The sequence below is a fragment of the Triturus cristatus genome, chromosome 11 (genome assembly GCF_964204655.1).
Source record: "Triturus cristatus chromosome 11, aTriCri1.1, whole genome shotgun sequence".
In the NCBI taxonomy this organism is placed as follows: Eukaryota; Metazoa; Chordata; class Amphibia; order Caudata; family Salamandridae; genus Triturus; species Triturus cristatus.
In genome coordinates this window covers 1,047,236,765-1,047,257,581 of record NC_140594.1, presented here as the reverse complement: position 1 = coordinate 1,047,257,581, position 20,817 = coordinate 1,047,236,765, and the positions used below count along the sequence as shown (strand labels likewise).

Below are 20,817 nucleotides of genomic sequence, written 5' to 3'. Positions count from 1 at the left end.
GCCATTATGAACAAAGCTAAATAAGGGCAGGAAAAAGGACAGCTAATCAAATATGAATTTTGAAAAAGTGCTTAAGAAAATAAAATAGAGATATTGAAAAAGTGCCTAAGAAAAGGTGAGAAATGTATTGATGTTCTTCTAATATATGCTCATTTTATCTACAATGCTTAGTGTGGGTTTGTTTTATTAAAATATGTTGTAACTTGTATTGTTATGGCTTTTAGTTGTCACCAATAAAGGCTTGACTCTAACATAGACTCCAGCAGAGACTTTCAAGTCAAGTCTATAGAAAGAAAAAATGTTGTTTGCCTTTTGTTATGAGCTTGAACCTTGGTATTTCAATATCATGGCCATGGAAACTTCTAAGAGACTGAAGGGAATTGTAATAACTAATTTTACATTCTAGGTAGTTGGGTTCCAGGTGTGAAGGGTAATGTAGCAATAGCCAGTGTAGTACCTCCCTGGCTTCTAAAATATGACCCTTTTGTGAATGCAATAGAATGACCATTGCGTTTTGGTCCACTTAACTTTTGTATAGTTATGTTAGTGGCACCCACATGCAGCTTGTTGGCAAAGTCTATTCAAGTGAATAGTCATTCCTACTACTAAAGCCTTGTGGTGCTATGAACAAAAGGGTAGCAGTAACACCTTTTTGTTTGCAGAACTGGAAAAATAGCAGTGAACTACTTATGTAAATAGTGCCATTACAGTAAGTGTTGAAAATGATGCTGAGATTTGTTTTCTTTATAAACGTGGGTGGTGTCCAATCTTAGCAGAAGAGGCAAAACATCATTGAGGCATTTGGTATCAGTTCAGCACACCCCAACTGCTTGAGGATAAGCATCAGACTGCACCATCATTTTTGGCTTTATTTGCAAAATGAATCTGATAATAGCTATTCCACAACCCTTTCTTATCCTGTGTTTAACTCAGTGGTAAAAACAGTAAAGTGGTATTAATGCCTACCCAAAAAATCTAATAAATAAATACGCAATGGTGAAAGAAACATTTAATCTCAGCAAAAATACAGAAGCTATACAAGGATGTCCTTATCATCACTTTATTACTATTGATCATGCCAATACTGACCACAAGTTGCAGGGCATAGGAATTTTATTTTGCTGCAGAGAAACTGTGTTGATGCAGGTTTCAAACCATGTAAAGATTTTACCTTTCCTGTTGTTGGATTGGATGTGGCTCAGGCACTGGAAATAAAGGTTCAATGAGTGGAAGGTCATGCTTTGGCTTTGTGGGGCATCCAGGGGAATCTGAAGGGTGAAGGGGAAACTTGTGTGGCACTGGATCTCTAAATGGATCAAATGGAGTTGGGGCAACAGTGCCTTCTGGGCCAGCAGAAGGAGATTCAGGGTGAACTACTGGAGGTGGCAGGTCAGTAATGACTGGATCTGGGAAGAAATCTGTTGCATTCTCCATCTGATAGTATTTCATTGTCGAGATTGGTTCTCTAGGAGGTGGATGGGCTGGCTTTGGCCCGGTGTGTTCTTCTGATGAGCTCCCATGATGTTTTTGGTCATGGTGATGTTCTCCAGTGGGAGGTCCATGTCCATGCTTCTGCTCGTGATCATGTTTCCCATCTTCTGAATGAGTTTCGTTGTGTCCATGGGGATGATGTTGGTAATGTTTCCCATCTTCTGAATGAGTTTCGTTGTGTCCATGGGGATGATGGTGGTGATGATGACGATGATGATGATGAGGTCCATGTCCTTTTCCGTGGCCATGCCCATGGCCATGGTGGCCATGATGGCCTTTGCCATGGTGACCATTGTGTCTATGATGAGGATGGCCAGTGCTCTGTAATAAGAGAAGATAGAAAATATTGATATAATTTGTGAGATACAATGCATCCCTAGGAACGCCATTGCCATGCTTTTTTGAAATTTCATTTTCAATATTTCTTTGGTCAAAATGTGAAAATACAATCTATAATTCCTGAGCCTCAGCCAGCAGAACACTGTACAAGCTAATGAAAAAGGCACTTAACTATGTTCTTTTCACTCCAGAGAACCATTTTCATATGGAATGCTCATTATTGCATATATTGTGGATGATCTAACTCATATTTGCTCAAATCCATTTGGAAAGCATTTTAACTAAGAAAAGCTAAGGTCCTAATTTATTTGAATTGAAGTTGGTAAAAATATAAAGGGAGGACATCAACTGATAGCAATCAATGATTTATAGAAACAATTAACTGTAACTTCTTCAACTAATCATAGCATCACTCAAAATCATGTTTTTATCAGTGCCTTATCAGCAGCAAATCTCCCATATTCTTATGAAATCTGGGGTTAATGGTTCACTGCACATGTTTACTAAACATGTCACTTACTTCTTTGTTTTCTTTAATGATTAAATGACCATAGAGATAATACTGCAGTGCTGGCATTTTATTTGTGTTTTTTACATCATCCTTCAAACAATCACTCTGGATGCATGTAAGTTTCATCAGCGGTCTTCGCAGGAATGGTATAGGTCATTCCACAGATGCAGCAACCTCGATGAATGTGTGACTACATGTGAGTGCCTGCCGCCTGACACACATGGCTCTAGAATCACCCATGATGAGGATTCCCTCCAAGTAAGTGAGAGCCTTAGGCCTCATTACATTGCATGGTAAGAATGACTAGATAGGCAGGGATGCTATCAGCCATAAATAAGGCCTTAGACCTGTATTAGTTTTTAATGATGCCTGAAACATGTTGGCTTATTGCTAGTTGAGTTATTGATACTCTTAAAACCTCCAACTATAGATTTCAATCATGTCTAGGGTACTCAAACAATAAAGGAGAGTCTTTCGGGTATAGCCTGAGATATTTGTACTCTTTCTCATTTCTCTGGATCCCTGCTTTAAATCCAGTAGAGATTTATGTAAGAACTCCCAGCTCTGGTTGAGTACGCCATGGTGGTATTATCCTACCATGGTTTGGATAGGCGCCGCTGATGAAGCGTGCCACTATACAAGTGGGTGAGGCATCTACTCCAAATATCTTCAGATTCTTTACAGGTCCTAGCCGAACCTAGTTGCCCTTAGATGTTTTGTGTTGCATTTAATGTTCAACAGAACAAGTACACTAGATAGATATAAAATTAATCCAACGGATGACAAAATACCCTAAGAATGGTATCATCAATATTTTTTGTATGAATTTTAATATTTAATTTTGATTCACATTCAACTTAACACAAATTTTCCAAGATCTATGCAGCTTTATCGCCTTCAAATAATTAAGTAAAAAAACTCAAATTTAAAACTTTGGGCTCAAGTTTACTTCTTTAAGTTAACTTAAAAAATGATGCTAAGATCTTGTGCTGGATTCCTGAAACAAACTCTCATTGCAAACGAGATTCCCTAGAAAGAACAATATGAGCAGTGAAAAATGTAACATTTATTATAAGAAAGTGTGTCTATGGAAATGATACGTTCTTGAAAGAAGCAGCAAATAAAACCCTCAAAGACTTAAGCCCTGATTCTGAAATTTATGAAACAAAAATGGTTGACAATGGAATATCTTTTCCGAGTGACTGCTGCATTAAATACATATTGTAACCTACTCGCCCAAGAAAGGTACTGCAGGAAAAGGTAATTCTACATCTTCTAATTTGCTGATCTTGCATCTGGTAATACTGGGTGCAAACATCATGACACTTGCTGCTTACAAGGGCATCTGACTTAATGTTTGTGGCACTTTGAAAACCTGATGACCAGTTTCAACCCTTCCTCCAACTTAAACTTGTGAAAAAAATGCTAGAAAAGTCAGATAAACTCTAGTTTACTGATGGGGACTTAGAGATCCAGGCCAAAGGTTTTGTCAGGGATTTGTACCAGCTGTATGGTCATCTGGTGTTACAACCCCTGTCTGTCTCAAGGCAAATAATTTATGAGCAGGGCCTAGCATACACTGGGGCCATACACTCTGCTACAAAAAAGGATCTAAGCTTAGGTTCCCACCATCCCCCACAAACAAGATATTGACATTGACAGGAAATGCTGGCCAGATTCAATTCAGTGCCACAAGGACCTCTAAAGGTGGAATGATCTCAAGTAGAGATTAAAAAGCCTCTGGTGTAACAATCGACTGGGACACGTTGGCCACTCCCAGAAGACCGGCACATAGCTGTGGCTGATATCACAAGAGGAATTTCTCAACACTCTGATGGCAGGTTGCACAGAGGTTGGTGTAGAAAAATGGTGACAAGAGAAGGCGAATGCTCAATAGAAAAGTCAATCAATCATAGGGATTATTCTGCACTCCATTGTAGCATGGTGGTACCATGAATCATGATGGGCATCACAATAAGACAGCATACGAGGTACTCAATAGAAATAGTGAGTACAGGCAATGACAAGCAAGCAGCTTGCTCTGCTTGTGCACATGTCCGCCACACATCCATGAGATATGCAATGCAGCTACTTATGTCATTTATCATGTTTGCAGTACAACCAAACACAATGTTGTCAGTGTTTACTTGTAATCTTAACTGTGGGAAATACTTAGTTGGACAGGAACACATAGTTGGTTGAAGTGCTCTTGTTCCCTCAGCATCATCACAGTCATGTTTGGTAGTTTAGGAGTTTTGATATGGCAATGGCAATCGGTCATATCGTAAGACTACACTTCTTCTGGTAATAGCTGGAGATGTGCCTATTATTATTTTCTGTGTGCAATATGCTTGCATTATATAGCAACCGTGATGTTAATACTGATGCCTTATCACGCTTCATCTGCTGTTGTTATGAAATATGGTGCAACAGGATGCAGGCATTGATGTAACGGGACATAACATATCCAACACCGGTAAGGGCGAAGTTCTTAATGGGGTATTGTCTTGCCAGCATTCCACATACTAATGGTCCTGCCTATTGCAGGTGAATCGGATTCTTGCACACCGATGAATTCTCTAAGCATTTTCCATTTCTGCTACTCAGACTAAATACAGGGTGGCACTGCACTAGACACTAATGCACATGTCGATTCAGATGAAGGTCCGTCTCCCAAGGAATGCATGCAGTACACCACTACATTCACCTCACGATCAAACCAAAGTCCCAAATTTGCAAATTTTCCTTTGCCTCACTGGCACCTAAATGTGCTTTTATCATGAGCCTAGGTGTGTACCACCCATTTTTAATTTCTGAGGTAAATATCTGAAATAGTTATACCTTGTGATTCTGTATATGTAAGATGTTTAAGGCCTATTTGCTTATTTATGCACCTGAGACTTTTTCTTCCCTCGATTTTCACCATTCATTCTTATAAACTAAACTATCTTTCTTGGTATAATCCCTTAGCCATAACCTTTGCTATTTTGCTCTTTTCTGTGCTGCCTTTTTTTCAGTAATTCTGTCTAAATTCGTAACACAGCATTTTGCTGTTAGGAAAACCACTGGTTATATTCCTCAAAATCCCACTTATAAACTAGACTTTGTATTGAATATTTGTGATGATTGAGGTTAGTCATAGGAATCCAGCACATAATCACAAAATGTGTATTGTAGTCCAAGTTGGCATAAAAAGCTATTCTTATTATTGATCAATTTTCTCAAAGTACATTCTCAGTACAGCCAATGCTTGTTTCACTCGGGGGAGGGTTGGCCTATAAGCTATCTTAAAGCACCAAAAATTCTTTGAAGGTGATAATAATGTACAAACAATATGGTAAGATTATCATTTGGCTCACCATTAATAGTCAGTTCATTCAAGAGACATACTTCTGACCCTTTCCTCACAAAGAATTTAGGTTAATTGGATGAGATAAGCAAACTATCGCTGTTCTCCTGAAGTGGATTGCAATACTCATTTAAATCTTCTACTACTCTCCATGCATTCTGCAACCCAAATTCTTAACTTTATTGCAATTTGAACTGAATTATGTAGCTAAACTGATGTAGGGATGTGGTCAGCTACAAATCTGGATACCCTCCATATACCAAAGGGACATACCCTCATGTCCCTACAATATCTTTTATAAATGTTTTAAGGGGCATAATACCAGTCCCTGTGATTTCCGGCTGGTCACCCAACCTCCTGCGAATAGGTTTCATTCTCTAAGAACCCTAATTGTATCTCCTCAAACTTACCAATATAGCTCACCATTGTTGGGGGTACACTTTCACTTTCTATGCTTATGCATTTTAAATGCAGTAATGTAAAGAGTTTTCCTGATATTGGCAGTCAACCCCACCCACTGTTTTAGGAGTTTCCATGTAGAGGAGAGTCCTATGCCTTTGTAAGATTCGTGCAGGTTATTTTCATCACTTTTTCCTAAATACTACAACAAACCCTCAGGTGTTGTTTAGACTTACTGCCATAGCTTCAATTTGGTCAGTTCTGCTCTGCTGCCAAGGAAAAATGGGACTTGTTTTTATCAACTTCACTACTTTTCAATAGACCATGCTTATAGTTTTCGTTTTTTTTTTATTTATTTTTTTTATTTATATTTTTTTAAATTTATTTATGATTTTAACATAACATACAACAACGTATAGCATTACAATGTGCAAAGAGCCATAGTACAATCCCAGTGGTTTCTGGCGCTCGGCTTATAGTGCTTATAGTTTTCATGCTTAGATATTTCAGAGGTAGGAAACACCTACTCTGTTCAGATATTCCTGCAAACAACTGCCAGTGGTAAATATAAAATTTCCCAATTCTAACAGAGTATCAGTATCCTAGGGTGTATTACATCTGGCACCAATATCTTACCCACCTAAGGATGACTATAGCCGGCGTAGCACCAGTTGAGTCTAAACATGAATTCTATACAAACACTGGATTGGTTGCTACGGGGGTTTTGAATTCATGCTTCTCTAGCCTTCTTTTGAAAGTGTACAGATCTGAGACAAGTCTGAAAATTCATTAATATCATACTGTACCTTGGGATCATAGATTTCGCAGGTTACAGAGATTCTCAACTCCTCATTAGGTCTTTCAGGTACTTCAGGCATGCTGCCCTTGCAAAAACCCACATGCTGATCAGAAAAGAAAACATGATTATACATAATTGTCACTTTATTATACTATATTCCATCAACACATCCATTTTATTGTGCATTTTTCTGCTTTGAAGTTCATTGGATGTTCCAGTTGTGACGTTTGTCACTGCTTATATTTCCAACCGCTGGAAAGAGTCAGCGTGCACATGTTCAAGCAGGAGGCCATTCTTAGGAATTCTTGTCTAGTGGAAATTGGCATGAATCACATTTTGTAGGCCGGATCGAAGTAGCGTAACAATAAGCAAGTATGTAACACAGTTTCGAAAATCATTCCCCATAATCAGACTAAGCATATAGGACTGGGGCTGTTTACATCAGACACCCAAATCATTTCAAGCATCACGAACCTATGTCTCTTTAATGTATGGTTATGCCCTCTAGCAGTTGTATAGCAAAATATTTGTGAAGAGATATCGTATGACAAAAATATCATGTCCTCAATCATTTATACAAATATAGTACTTTTGAGTGTATATTCTCTACAAATAATTCCAATAGGACAACATTTTAAGGTGCCATGGTTTTTGTCAAAGGATATTCTGACGACTCTATTCTGGTACCATACCTCTATCAGCTGATTTCATGGAGAAAGGCAGTATACAACTCCAAAGCTATGCCAATGATATGCAAGTCATGATTCCCATAGACAAAAATGTTGGTAAAAGGACAGACATCATCATACGCTTTCCATCTCTGCAGGAAAGCATGAGGAAAAGTAACTTGTACCTTAAAGATTGAAAACCTGAAAATCTCCTCTTTGCAAACTCAACCGAAGACTGCTTTCATTTCAATGGCTCTACCATGTATCCTTGCTCTCTAAGCAAAAATGTAGGTCTCATCCTTGACCATGAACTCTTGTTTATTCCACACATGAATGCAGTGAACTAGGGTGCACACTTCAACCTAAATATGCTGCTATTCCAGCACGAAGTGGTGCTCATTCACACAGTCCTTTTATCATTCATTAATTACTGCAACAGCATGCATACAGACATCCAGAAGTAAAAGCTTCACTTACAGCAACTAGTTTATAACCAAGCAGCAAGACTAGCATCAAGATTAAAAAGTCAGATTACCCCAACCATTTGAAGCTCTCAATGGCCGCCCGACATACTTAGGGTAAGTTTCAAGATGCTTTGTATTACTTGTGGAGCATATTGGTCTTTGAGATCCAAAATATCTAACTAAACTATTCTCTAAGGGCATACCCTCTTGCAGTCTCACAATTATATTTGACAACACAATCCCTCCTGCATCCTTTAATAAGATTGTTGAGAAAAATGCTGAGAACCTGCGGTCCAAAACCACAGAACTAGCTGACTCTTGCACACCGGAACCAACCAAACTATGTCAAGTTTAAGACCATCCTGTTTCAGTAGATCTAACCAGATACCATGTTCAAATCTCTTGGCCACATGGCTTCACAAGGATGAGTTTGCTTCTAGTTGGATGCTCCTTACCGGCAAAATAATATCCCTTCTTTCTTATTTTAGATCACTGAGTATAATCAATGACTAGATTACACTCCTCCACAACAGGAACTAGAATGCTTCAGTCTAGTTGCTGAGAAGCTGTCTTTCTTCTTGTTAAATACACAGCTCACGTCTTGCATCCCACTTCCCTTTTTTCCCCATGGCACTCTAAAGGGGCCCTCTGGCAATATGTAGTGAATTGTAAATCACTAATAAATAATTTAATTGACCCTTAGGAGAGCTACGTTCTTGCTTTTTCCCGTATTCTGCTTTGAACGGTAATGCTTAGATGAGGCGAGGCACCTATGACTAGTATCTTTCATTTACTAATTCACAATTGCACTTTGATCATATACCTTAATTCTTTGCCCAAATGTATAAATGGAAGAAGGGTGATGGGATTAATAAATGTTTAGGTGTGCAAGTTGCAGCTGTTTGGCTTCAATGATCTCACATTGTGTGCTGTCCTTAAGATAATGTTTTGTGCTGCTTTTGCGGATGAAGGAGGACCTTTTTTCAAGCATAAGAGCCAAATGAAGGAATGGACACCCTCCTGCTGTTGCCCTCAAAACATGTGGTTCTTCTCACTAGATTACAATTTTTTCAAAAATCTTTTGATTGTTTTTGTAAAAAGTAAAATAACAGTAGATGTCTTGGCTAGCTAAATGACTAAATGAAGCAGCAGGTAATCAGCATTGTCCTTGCCTCAAGATCAGTTTGACTCTCTGACCAAGATGTCTCCATGAGAAGCCAGGGGAGCAAAGTACGATTGGGTGCCGAGAGTGCTTGAGGAGGAGGAAATCTCCAAGGTGCACTTTAAGTTGGCAGGTGTCTGGTTGACTAAAAAGGAGTTTAATTCTATTTTAAATGAAATTCCAGTGTTGACAGAGTAGCAGCAGGCAGGTATTAACAATTTTCTTCTGAATGGGTTCTGTAAGAAGGTTGTTTTACTTCAGCAAAGAGACCAAGTGAAAGGCACTGGGTATGGAGATGCCCCTTTTTGCATGTTCACCCCAATTTATTTGGACTCATACTGCTGTTTTTTTGGCTTTTATAGTGCATTGAGGTATACTAACCAGCCCAAAGGGCCAGCGTTTTAACCCTAAACAAAAGATATGTTTAACTGGATACACCCAATTGGCAATTACTGACCTACTTATAAGTCCCTGGTATATGGTACCCAGGGTACCAAGGGCATGGTAGGCAGAGTGTCCACATAGGGCTGCAGCACTGTTTGTGTCATCCGGAATGTGGCAAAGGAGGAATGTGGCAAAGGACAAAATAGACTCCTGCCTGCCACTGCAGACTGACGGAGCAATGTTTACACTACTAGGTCAACTTTGCCATTGCAACTAATGGCAGAGACACCCCTTTCCTTAGTGAAATTTGTAAGTCTCCCCTAAAGAAGGCATATAGAGCATTATGGCAGGGAGCTATATATTACTAAGTAAGACATATATTTTTCATATAGCTTAGCATCAACACTTGCAAATTCTCATTTTGCTGTGGAAAGGTTAGTAGCTCCATTGACTAACGCAGGGTTACAGGCTCACACCCTTAGCCTGGATACCGTTTGAATGGGACTACCTAACAGGGTCATGGATGGTATCAAATTAATCATGGCATTAAACTGACCTGATACCCCAGTCAAATCTAATGTAGCCATTACAGTTAAGCAATTTAAAAAAATTGCCACTCAGCACTCCAGCTAGTCCAGTGACCTCACAAAGGCCCTGGCACTCAGACAGATTTCTGCCCACCTGGGGAGACGTATGAACTACTCCTAGGGCCAGGAACAAAGGCAGTTGCAGCAGTGAGGTGTTACCTCCTCTCCCAGGATGGTCACTCAGGGTGTTAGCCTAAAAGGAGAGCTTCAAAGGGTAAGCCGCATTTGAAGGGCTGACTGCAACAACACCTCTGAGCAGGGTGCCTTTTATTCCTGCAGACGATTAGGAGACAGAGCGAGGGAGGAAAAACCTGTCTCCAAACTGGTTTTCCTGTGGGTTTGTAGCCCACTGGTAGCCACACCTCTAGGGTGGGCTAGCACATTCCTGATGACCAAGGAAAGGTTGTGCCTTTTTGAATGGGGCAAGAATGGGGCACTCTGGCATAGCCAGATGCCACACATTGCAGGACACACAACATTAGGTAAGCGGAGGCCCAGTAGTCCATTAGCTAGTGACTGCATGGTCCCCTTGGAGCCCTTTCAAGGGATAAATATAACACCCCTGGTACACTGCCCCTCTGATGCTGGAATCGAAGAAAGGTTCAGAGAAGGACTGCCCTGCTGCTCTTGAAACTGCACGAGAAGAGGCTGCACCGTCGAGAGGACTGCACCTGCTACACCTTGGGCCATTGAATGTTGAATTGGCACAAGGAAAAGTTGATTTCCAGCCTTCATTCATAACAGTGAGTACAATGATTAGTCGGCTGATCCCCTGGAACCAGCTCCTGGTACACAAGAGCTGCAGAAGCCTAAATCGCCAAGATTGTAGCTACCGCAGATATTTTGCCACTACCTGTCCCTGCATGCCCAAGATGACAAATCCGAAATAGCCAAAAGTTGCAGCCATGTCTGCCGGATCCAGGAATGCTATCAAAGTCTGGATTCATTGCACCCGAAGGAACACTAGCCACCACAAAGATATTCACTGTGACCGCAGTGATGCGAGATTGGTACCTCAGCTGCAGCTGCCTTTTGCCATCGCAGAGGATGTCGTAGGACCTCGAGTTCCCTGGAAAAGGTTGCCTCAAGGTCTGCAACTCACCCCTATCGACCTCACAGATCGAGGAGCATCCTTTGCCTGTATCCTCACCATCCAGACCACTCCAATGAGGTCTATGGTAGTCATCCTGAAAGTTTGCAACTTGCCTTAAATATGCTCTGGTGGCCAGGTAACTTTTCAAGGTTTCCTCTCTAGTACCCCAGACCTTTACCCTGCTTGATTTGGTCGCCCAACCAAGCCCAGAGTACTTGCACTAACTCTTTCAAGCTTTTCAAAAGTGTCCGAACTTTTTGTTAAATAATGCTTGTTTGTAGTTGCATTTAAAAGATCTAAAATCTGTATTGCCATAAACCTCCAGTGGATTTTGCTTATCAAGGTCTCTTTATAAAATTCCAAGAGTATACTAAATTTTTATAATTTGGTGTTGGATTGCTTTTGTGTTGTGTGACTTTCTTATTTCATTGCCTGGTGCTGTTAAATGCTTACAGAAAGTTCCCTAGCCAAGCCTTACTGCTGAAAACCACAGCTACCCAGGGTTGAGCGAAGGTTAAGTAAACAAGCCTGATTTGACTCAAGACAGTATTTGCGAGTGTATTCCACGATAAGGCCCCAGAGCCACATCATATGGTACATCCAAATCCTCACGCATTACATATAGCCATAGAGTTTGTTTAGATAAGCAGAGTTCATAATTCACATTGTTTTGCTCTTACTCTACAATAATAAGTACGAGTTAGAATTTTAAGAACACGCTGGAGAAGTGTAGCTCACTGGTTAGAGGAGGCATACCCTGAAGCAGAGGTCAGACCCGGGACCAGGGTTCGATTCCCGACGCGGCAGGGTCCGGAGCCCAATTGTCCATGGACTCGATAATTCTCGCTTCGGTGCCCACTCTAAGCACGAGTTCACACTAAGCAGCTCTGGGCAACAAGCTTGCTTAATCTCCTCAACGGCCCCCCCGCGGCGGGATGCCTGGCTTTCACCTTGGGGATGCCCAGTACGGGTTATCTCACAGGGAAAAACCAGGACGGGTTCCCAATGCAAGCGCCGAGATGCCCAAGGGTAAGTCGAGCGCTATATAAGAACATACATACATACATACGCTAAAAGCAGCTGAAATCACAGTTTGAAATACTGAGGGAAATATCAAAGGATTGAACTGGAAATGCTGATTCCTACATGTTATTCCCCAAACTCTTCTATCCCAATTTATTTATTTGTCCCCATGGGCCCCCGGTAGAAGAAGATCTAGAGCAGGAAAAAGTTGACTTCATTTTCATTAGTTCTATTTTGTCCATTCTGTCTCACCCGTGTTTTCCCAATTAACTAACATGGATTGAAATTGTTGTTTACCCTTTCAATGTGGTTTGGGGATAAATAGGGAATGATCCAAACTACTCTGCCAAAAAAGGTCCTGGTTTCAAACTTCTTGGGAAATTTATTTATATTTTAGTGGGACCAGCTATGCGGTAATAGATTGTAGGATCAATGTGGGAGAGCCTTCTGTCTTTTGCTCACTGGGGCTGGTAGAACATGTTGAAGTTACTTCCCTTCGCTGTTAGAGTGCATCAGAGGTCCACAAGTCCAATCTTTACCTTAAATATGTGAAATTAATTTGATGGTCTTAGAAAACGTCCACTGTTTTATGCCTGTGTGAATACTGCTGAACCATCAGATATCCTGCTAATTCAGAAAATTCTGAAAAAACATTAGATTCTGCCTCAATGAGAAGCTGAGGCATGCTGGGCTTAGTAGAGTGGTCCACTTTGGTAACACTCGCTTGTGAAGGAGTTTTTCCACTCTTCAGTTTCCAAAGTTAAGAACATAGGACAAAAGTAGGTGGTCACTTGACACTGAGAGGGGAATGTAAAGAAAATGTGCATAACAAAATAGGGAAAGGTTTGTTGGTTCACTGTCCTAAATACTTAATTGTAATTTTCTGCATTGTAATGGTCATTTCTATCGTGCACTGCTATAAAAAATACATCCTCGCAATAACTTTTCATCTATTCTCTCCCAGACATTACAATAAAAATAACAATAGAAAATAGAGTTCTGCTAGCCTGATGCTAGGAGTAACCAGCTCCTGAATGCCAGAAAGGCAGCACCGTTAAAGTAGATCCTGTCTCCCACAAAAGGCCACAAAAACACATCTGGCTGCAGATATGTGATCCCTTTTCATAAAATCACAGACTTTGGGAGTGAAAGCATGCTGTACTGTGCACATGTTTGTGGATAATGGAGGCTAAAAAACAGTACATGAGAGACTGAAAAAGTCCATGCCTGTACCTGTAGCATCCGGGGCTAATAGCCCAATGATGTAATGATTAAAAGAGGGTCATTGTTTCCAGTAATTTTAAAGCAACACCTTCTAGCAACTGCTCTGGTCTGAGGAGATATGGTCCCATTATTATCCACTAGAAAACACAAATTCATTTTTGAGTGGTGTCTGTGAGGAACTGGGGGGATAAATGGCTGACAATGCTCCACGAGACCCACAAGACAGCCAACAGTAGTGGGAGTGCTGTAAATCCAATCGGTCAATCAGTCTACAGTGATCTTCAACATTTAGACAATCAAATAATGTCGTTTTCCCATTGATAAATTGCATCACAATGGCTTGCATTAAGATTGGATCAACCTGCGACTATGCACTAGTAGTTTCAAAGCATCAGCTTTGACTGTAACATGAATGAATGTAACCAATCACAGTTTATAGAGAAGACACAATTGTTGATGTAAGCCTACACATATAGATGATCGATGATAGTCTATGTGACACAAGCAACTAAAAGGCGTATTGATTGCCGATGAGCCTGCAAGCACACGCTCAAATGCTCACTCCTTTGCTACAGGTGCAGCATGTCTTGCTAGCCAGTTAATAATAATATATCAAACAACAAAAAAATGATGATAAACGGACCCTCCGAAAAAGTAAGATTTGGTTAAAATAATTTGAGAGCTGGTCTCTCTGGTGTTTTTTCCTTCTGACCAGATCGAAACCGGTATCCACATGGTTTTCCTCTATGATTAAGAGGGACGAGTGGATGGCGGAAGGATATCCAAATGATGACACTGACCATCTTGGTAATTGATGGAAATCCTACTTTTTCGGAGGGCCTGTTTATCATAATTTTTTTGTATAATTTGGTTGTGTAGCACTCTTTATGTTACAGGTTGGTCTAGTTCTTAGTACAACCCAAATAGACTATCGGATTTGTTGTTTGATATATTAATTTGAGGGGAAGTAATCTGGTTTAGTCTATAAATATCCCCAGGGCCCTTCACCACATTTTTCGTTTTATCAGTTAATAATAATGCCAGTCAGTGATGGGTTGAGCAATTATCCTTCTCTTTTCTTGTTTGCCACCACCCCATTGTGTTAGATAGATTATTATCATAGCTTAACATGGTACTTTTCATCTGGATACTTTTGTACAAGTCACAACCCAATGAAAGTTCATCAGGTCCAGCTGTACAAGGTTGCGTTAACTAGTAGCCCCAACCAGTAGTAATGGAGCTCTACAAACAACCCTTTTGACCTGTTGTAGGTGGCACTATATATGGATTGTAAATGATAGCCTGCACCTGTGTCGTTTGGGCATACACTGGATCACCATCTTCACATTGTGGGGAGGTAGCCGAGGCCAGTGACAGCGGAAGCCAGTGATATCTCCTTGTAGTCAAGAGGACCTCCATCGCGTCACATGGCATGAGTGGGCAGTTTCTCATTTTATAACCTCAGAAAATATAAGCAGGTTGGGTATAGTTACAGTGCAGGATTTGATTGCAGGATTTGCAGACACTTTGGATGAGTCTGAGGGCATAGTGTGAAATTAATTCTGCTAATGTAGGCATAACAGACTGCTACGTAATATGTATTGACTCTTAACCATATAAATGGCACATCACTTCCTTCTCATAGATAACGTTCTCACATCACTGTGGATAAGATTTTAAGTCTGAATTTCTCCATTCACATTTCACACACTTCTACCTGACTGTAGGCAGTGCTGCCTCTCTTAAAACCCATAGGAAATGGCCAACAGTGTTGACTAGTTATCGGTATCATGCTATCATTCACACCTCCCATTTCTAACAGCTTATTTGTGACAGGACAGCTATATTTTGCAGCTATGGTTTGCTACCTCATGTGAGTATCTTGATAAAGATAACAAAGTGAAAGGTTTGAAAAAAGTTCACTCTGTTTTATGGAAACTTCCTAAAGGTCAACAATATATCCTAAAAAGGTAACAGAAAAAGTAGTAATACGGTAAGATAAATTATGCATTATGCACTTACAGCATGCTCATCGTCCAGGGACTCACAGTGGGAAACATCTGTTTCTAACCTTGAGCAGTTGGTCTCCTTGACAGTGAATTCGATAAAGTATGCAGCTTTAAAAACCCACTGAAAGTAAAGAAAAACATTTTCCAATATTAAGCAAATAGTAACCAACATGTTGCATGTATCCTCATTTGCAAAAGTATAAATACATCGTCCATTCAGATGGTGAAGACTTCTTTAGGCAAGGCCTCGCCAATGATAACAATTATAAAATCATTGATGCTACCAATGTGAAATAAAATTGGTTGGTTGGTGAAAAAACTATTGGCACTACAGCTTCTATAGCGAAGGGGTTTTTCATTTCCATAATACCTGCTTAATTTGCCCATGATGATCGATTCTACACAGTCTTCTATCTACCAAAATTTTAAACTCTGTACATAATTACAAACTTAGTAGGCAACTGTTTATTTGCCCTTGGGGTTGGGTAAATTAAAAAATAAGGTAATTTGTCTACCATTCTTGACATGAACCCAAAATTACAGACATCTAATGCCTGGTACTCCATCATTCCTCCACTTTTTTCAAACTATGAGGAATCTGATCAAAAAATATATTTTTGGTTTGACTGGTAATGTAAGTAACAGCCTTTCAATAAAAATGTAATTGATTGAATCAGAACTCAGAACCTAAAAATTGGACTCAATCAATTGTTTAAAAGCAGTCTAGATAAAACTATGTAAACCATGCAGCACATTTAGTAAGTGCTAATGAAGATGACAAACAATTTTAGAAAGAAGCTATTAATAATGGTAGTCTCAGCAAAGACCACAGATAACCTCACCAATTTTTCTGTGTGAATGGTATGGTCTGAAAACTAAATGATTGTTCTAACGTTAAATCTGGGGGCAATGCACATATGGTAGAAAGACCTTCGGTTAACATTTTAGGAAAGAAAATTGATAAATCCCATGACTAGGGTTTTGGGAAAAAATTCACTTTTTGGAAAGTCTTGATTAAAAAGTTGGGATTCATAGGATTTCTAATCTAACCACAGAAAGGAAGGGGCTCTGGAAAACATTAAACTGAAATAACTGGAGGTGAGCTTTGTTGAGAATAATTCACTGGCTGTAAAGTTGAAGGTGATGTGTTATTTAACCTTTCAATATATGGAATCTATTGGTCTGACCAAAGTTTTCTCAGATTTTCTGGACTTAAAGGCTCCAAGTGCGCTTATCTAAGCATTGAAGCCAAGTCATAATTGGAGCAAGTGTTCCAAAGTGCCCGATATGAAGTTAGGTGAAAACTGCAAACAAATTAGTCAGGATGCAGGATGCAAAATGAAAGAGTTTTTTTTTTGCTTGCTAGATTAAGAAGTAAAAGGTGTGAATTAATCCAACAATTCTTACCCAGTGGTCTGGGGACATTTATGGGTTCAAGATGCATATTCAGGTGGTCTGCCACTGCTTAGAAAATTAAATATTATTAATAGATTATAAAGTGTATATGAATGAAGAAACAAAATGTAAAACTGAAAATATAAAAAAAGTACTGTAATGTGAAGGAATTCAAAAGTGGAGGCTAAAAAAAAGTTGATATCTTAGGTCTGATTTGTTTGAGCAGTGCAAGTGCATCAAACAGAATATAGTATGGACAAAGGGTGGCATCAGTTGGGTTTAGAGAAGCTCCACCCTTTGTAATAAAATAAAAAATAAATGAAAAAATATATTTGTTTGTGATTCAAATAAAATATTTCATCATTTGTGTATTTGTTTGATGAATGCTTGTTTCCGAATTTGTTTGTATTGTTTTGTGAAACAAATAATCGAAATTCCTTAGGGCAGAGTCCCCACATTCCAATATTGACCCAGTTGGGTATCACCAAATTTCAATAACGATTCAGGTGGGGTCACCAGATTAAAAAAGTTCAAAAACCATTGCATTAAACTGATATTATTAGTATTTTGATATAAATCATATACACTCAAACTTTAAAACTGCATCTGTGACTTAAAAAGGAAATGCTTGTACTAGTTATAGGACTTTTCATACCCTCATTTCTCCAAGAAAACCACTTTAAATGAAAGTTGTTACTTTTTCTCAATTGAATTGTATTCAATATATCTATTGTGAAAAATTTAAAAGATTACCAGGATTCAAATGTATGAGCTGTGTGTCACACACAGATGCCCACAGTAAGCCCTTACTTCACCGACTCATGCTTTGCTCTCTTAATTCTGCTTTGAAAGAAATAGGGTGAAGATTATTTAAATTGCTGATTTTATTGATAGCTGATGGTTGTTCCACCCTAAATGCAAAAACTGTTCTTTGAACTTGAACTGTGATACACATATAAATCCTTAATTTGAAGCTTCTTCACCATTGGGAGTGTAGGGGCATCATATTTCACCATTTTATAACTAGGTTGTGCCGTTACCAAGCAAGACCAACCAATCTAATCAGTTCAATCCCACACTAAGCCACACATTCCCACCCAAGCGGCTAGGCCACCACCCCCTCTTGACTAGACACCAAGCAATCTCTGATGAGCTTTGACCTCATCACTGAAGTGAAATATGGGCCCCCTATGCATAGCCAACCATGGTCCCATTCTGGAAAATCCACATACGGGGGAGACTCAATAGAAACAGACAATATGAAGGAAAATCATCTACTTTTAAAGCCTATGAAAAGAGAGAACAAGAGAATGGTTTGAGCTAAAGTTCCAACACCAATAGTATTACATGGTGGCCTACATTCCTGGATCATCCTTCTATGTGCCTATCGGGTCTCATAAGGTGATATGGTATGATTACCTGCATAGCTGCCCTTTCTATGTCATCAAGTTTGAAGTAGTTGGTGTTGTTACTTTCTTTGTTGTATGTTGCAACCATTGATTCAGCTTTTGCTGTGTAGCGATCTGTATCTCTTGTGAAAACTGGGCAGTCTGGGCACATGCGGGAAATTATCGCCGGAGGAACTGTGAAAGAAAAAACAGTAATTAAAGCTAGTTATAGACTACAATTTTGCATATAATTTTATGCCCAGCTGCATATTTTACCACCCAAATTACACACCATTTTTTTTTATACATTTGTGCATATAAGTAAAACGTACTGTGGTTATTTTTTTAGATTGCAGTTCATATGCTTAAGTCCTCACTAACTCATGGAATTGTAAGGTACACATTTACTTAAACAGTTTCGCATCCACAGCCTAAATTTCGATGATCTATATTATTGAATGCATTTAAATGGCATGTATGTTCTATAACATAAAAGTAAATGATATCTTGAACTGTAAAACAACACTGTACCTGAACTGAGGGTACAGCTGTAACTGTACAGTTTGACTGTTCTCCAGGGTAAATTTATATAAACGACTGCTTTGCACCGACCAAACACCTGTAGCAAAAGATATGGAATGGTTATACCCAGACACAAGTACAATTCTAATGTGACTCTCTGGCTGCTATGGTCCCATATGTTTTGATGGTATGCAGCATTATGTCATCAAGATAATCATTAATGTGAGTCTTCCAGCCCATAGAAATGAAGTACATGAACCATGTATCTAGCCAAATTTCTCCAGAAATTTACCAACAGAAATATTGTTTGGGTGGGACCCAAGTCTTGAGCAGCACGGCTGCGCTATCTTAGGTCTTTTGCAATTAAATGTTCCCATCAATCCCGCAAGGGGAACAGGCTGTACCGCACACTTGTTTGGCAAACAATTTGCTACCTTTTGGCAAAGCTCCCATCAAAAAACATATTCATCTTTCAAAATATTGCCAACCAGTAGGAAAGCTGGTTGGCACTCCTCCAGCCATTCAAAGTGTTTAGAATGTGGGCACTCAATTTAATTTGTGGCTGCACTCTAAACACCCTGACCTGGGCTGAATCAAATTCAAAATTCTTCCTTCCACAGTCTCTACCTTTTCTCCTGCTTTCACTGTAGACCCATTTCAGCAGGATCCATGTACGACCATCTCCACCTGCCACCGTCATTAAACAATAGTAGGACCTGAAGGAAGGGGGGGAACGCATATGCAAGATACGGCTGCTGCTGTGTTTCCCTGGCAGTGGGGAAGAGAGAAGGAATACTTGGGGGCAACTAGGAAGTGATATATATCACAGTAGCCCCAATGGTAAAGCTAGTTTCCCTTTGCTCAATCTTCAGCATTTATGGTTCGTGTTGCAATTGTCATTCCTTGAAGCCTCCATTGGAGAAAGAGGCAAAACTGAAAATGTTCAATGGGACTACCAAGTAGTCAGCAATCCTAACAACTTCTAGAAACTTTCGTAAGTGATACAGTAAATGTAGCTGAACCATTTCAGTAAAGACACAGCTTTGTTCATGTTATAAAAATACCACTATTAATATGGTCTTAGGTGGCTGATGACATATTGTGTTAGTGATAATGGTAACTGACATTCCTTAAAGAGAGTCTGGCATTTTCAGTGTTAGATGGCATGAACTGAGTTTATTGGTTGGGGGTGTTGGGCAACTGTATCAATCTTGATAGACCATACCATATTTTTCATAATTAATAGAAGTATTTGAACTAGGATGGGACAAGAAATCACAAAATGGACCTGTAGGAACTAGAAGCTCATCTTGATGGAAAGAAAGACATTTGTGGCATACACATCACCATGACTGTTTAGAGAATGTGGCATGGGTGTTTATTCACTCAGAGCAATCCGCACTGTTGAGGAAAGGAAACAGCCATTACGACGAAAGTTTTACAAAACATGCCATTACAGTGCATGCCAACACAGCGCAACTATCATTACATCGCAATGCCATTACAACGCATGGCATTACAATGCATATGCTCTTACCGTGCATGCCTTGACAAAGAATTTCGTTGTAAAGGCATGAATGGTAAAGGCATATGTATTTTACATGTAAGTATAAGGTAAGTATAGTGTTTAGGGTGGGTTTGGGTTTGGGGGTCTAGGGGTACAGGTGTTGGGGTGCCAAGGTTTATTTTAGGGTCCAGGGTGGATTTTGGTTTTGGGGTGCCAAGTGTAATTTTAAGTTTTAGGGTGGGCATGGGTTTTAGGGTAGTAAGGGTAATTTTAGGGTTGGTTTGGGTGTTGGGGTGCCCAGCGTAATTTTAAGTTTTAGGGTGGGTATGGATTTTGGGATAGAAAGGGTATTTTAAGGGTTAAGGGTGGGTTTCAGTTTTGGGGTGCTAAGGGTAATTTTAGGGTTCAGGGTCAGTATGGGTTTTGGGGTGCCAGGGGTAATTTTAAGGTTCAGGGTGGATATGGGTTTTGGGGTGCCCAGGGTACTTTTAGGGTTCAGTGTG

General features: G+C 39.7%; 1 protein-coding gene across 1 annotated transcript in view; it reads right to left on the bottom strand.

Annotated features, from left to right (window-relative positions):
* Window positions 1–994: 994 nt before the first annotated feature.
* The window catches only part of LOC146785920 (fetuin-B-like), a 39,325-nt gene continuing 19,502 nt past the window's right edge, over window positions 995–20,817 (bottom strand). The window contains exons 3-7 of the mRNA XM_085635318.1: window positions 18,817–18,904; window positions 18,317–18,480; window positions 15,516–15,623; window positions 6,896–6,991; window positions 995–1,812 (exon numbers count right to left, since the gene is read on the bottom strand). Coding sequence (XP_085491444.1) covers window positions 1,168–1,812; window positions 6,896–6,991; window positions 15,516–15,623; window positions 18,317–18,480; window positions 18,817–18,904 — 1,101 coding nt within the window. The 3' untranslated portion in view covers window positions 995–1,167. The remainder of the gene's footprint in view (window positions 1,813–6,895; window positions 6,992–15,515; window positions 15,624–18,316; window positions 18,481–18,816; window positions 18,905–20,817) is intronic.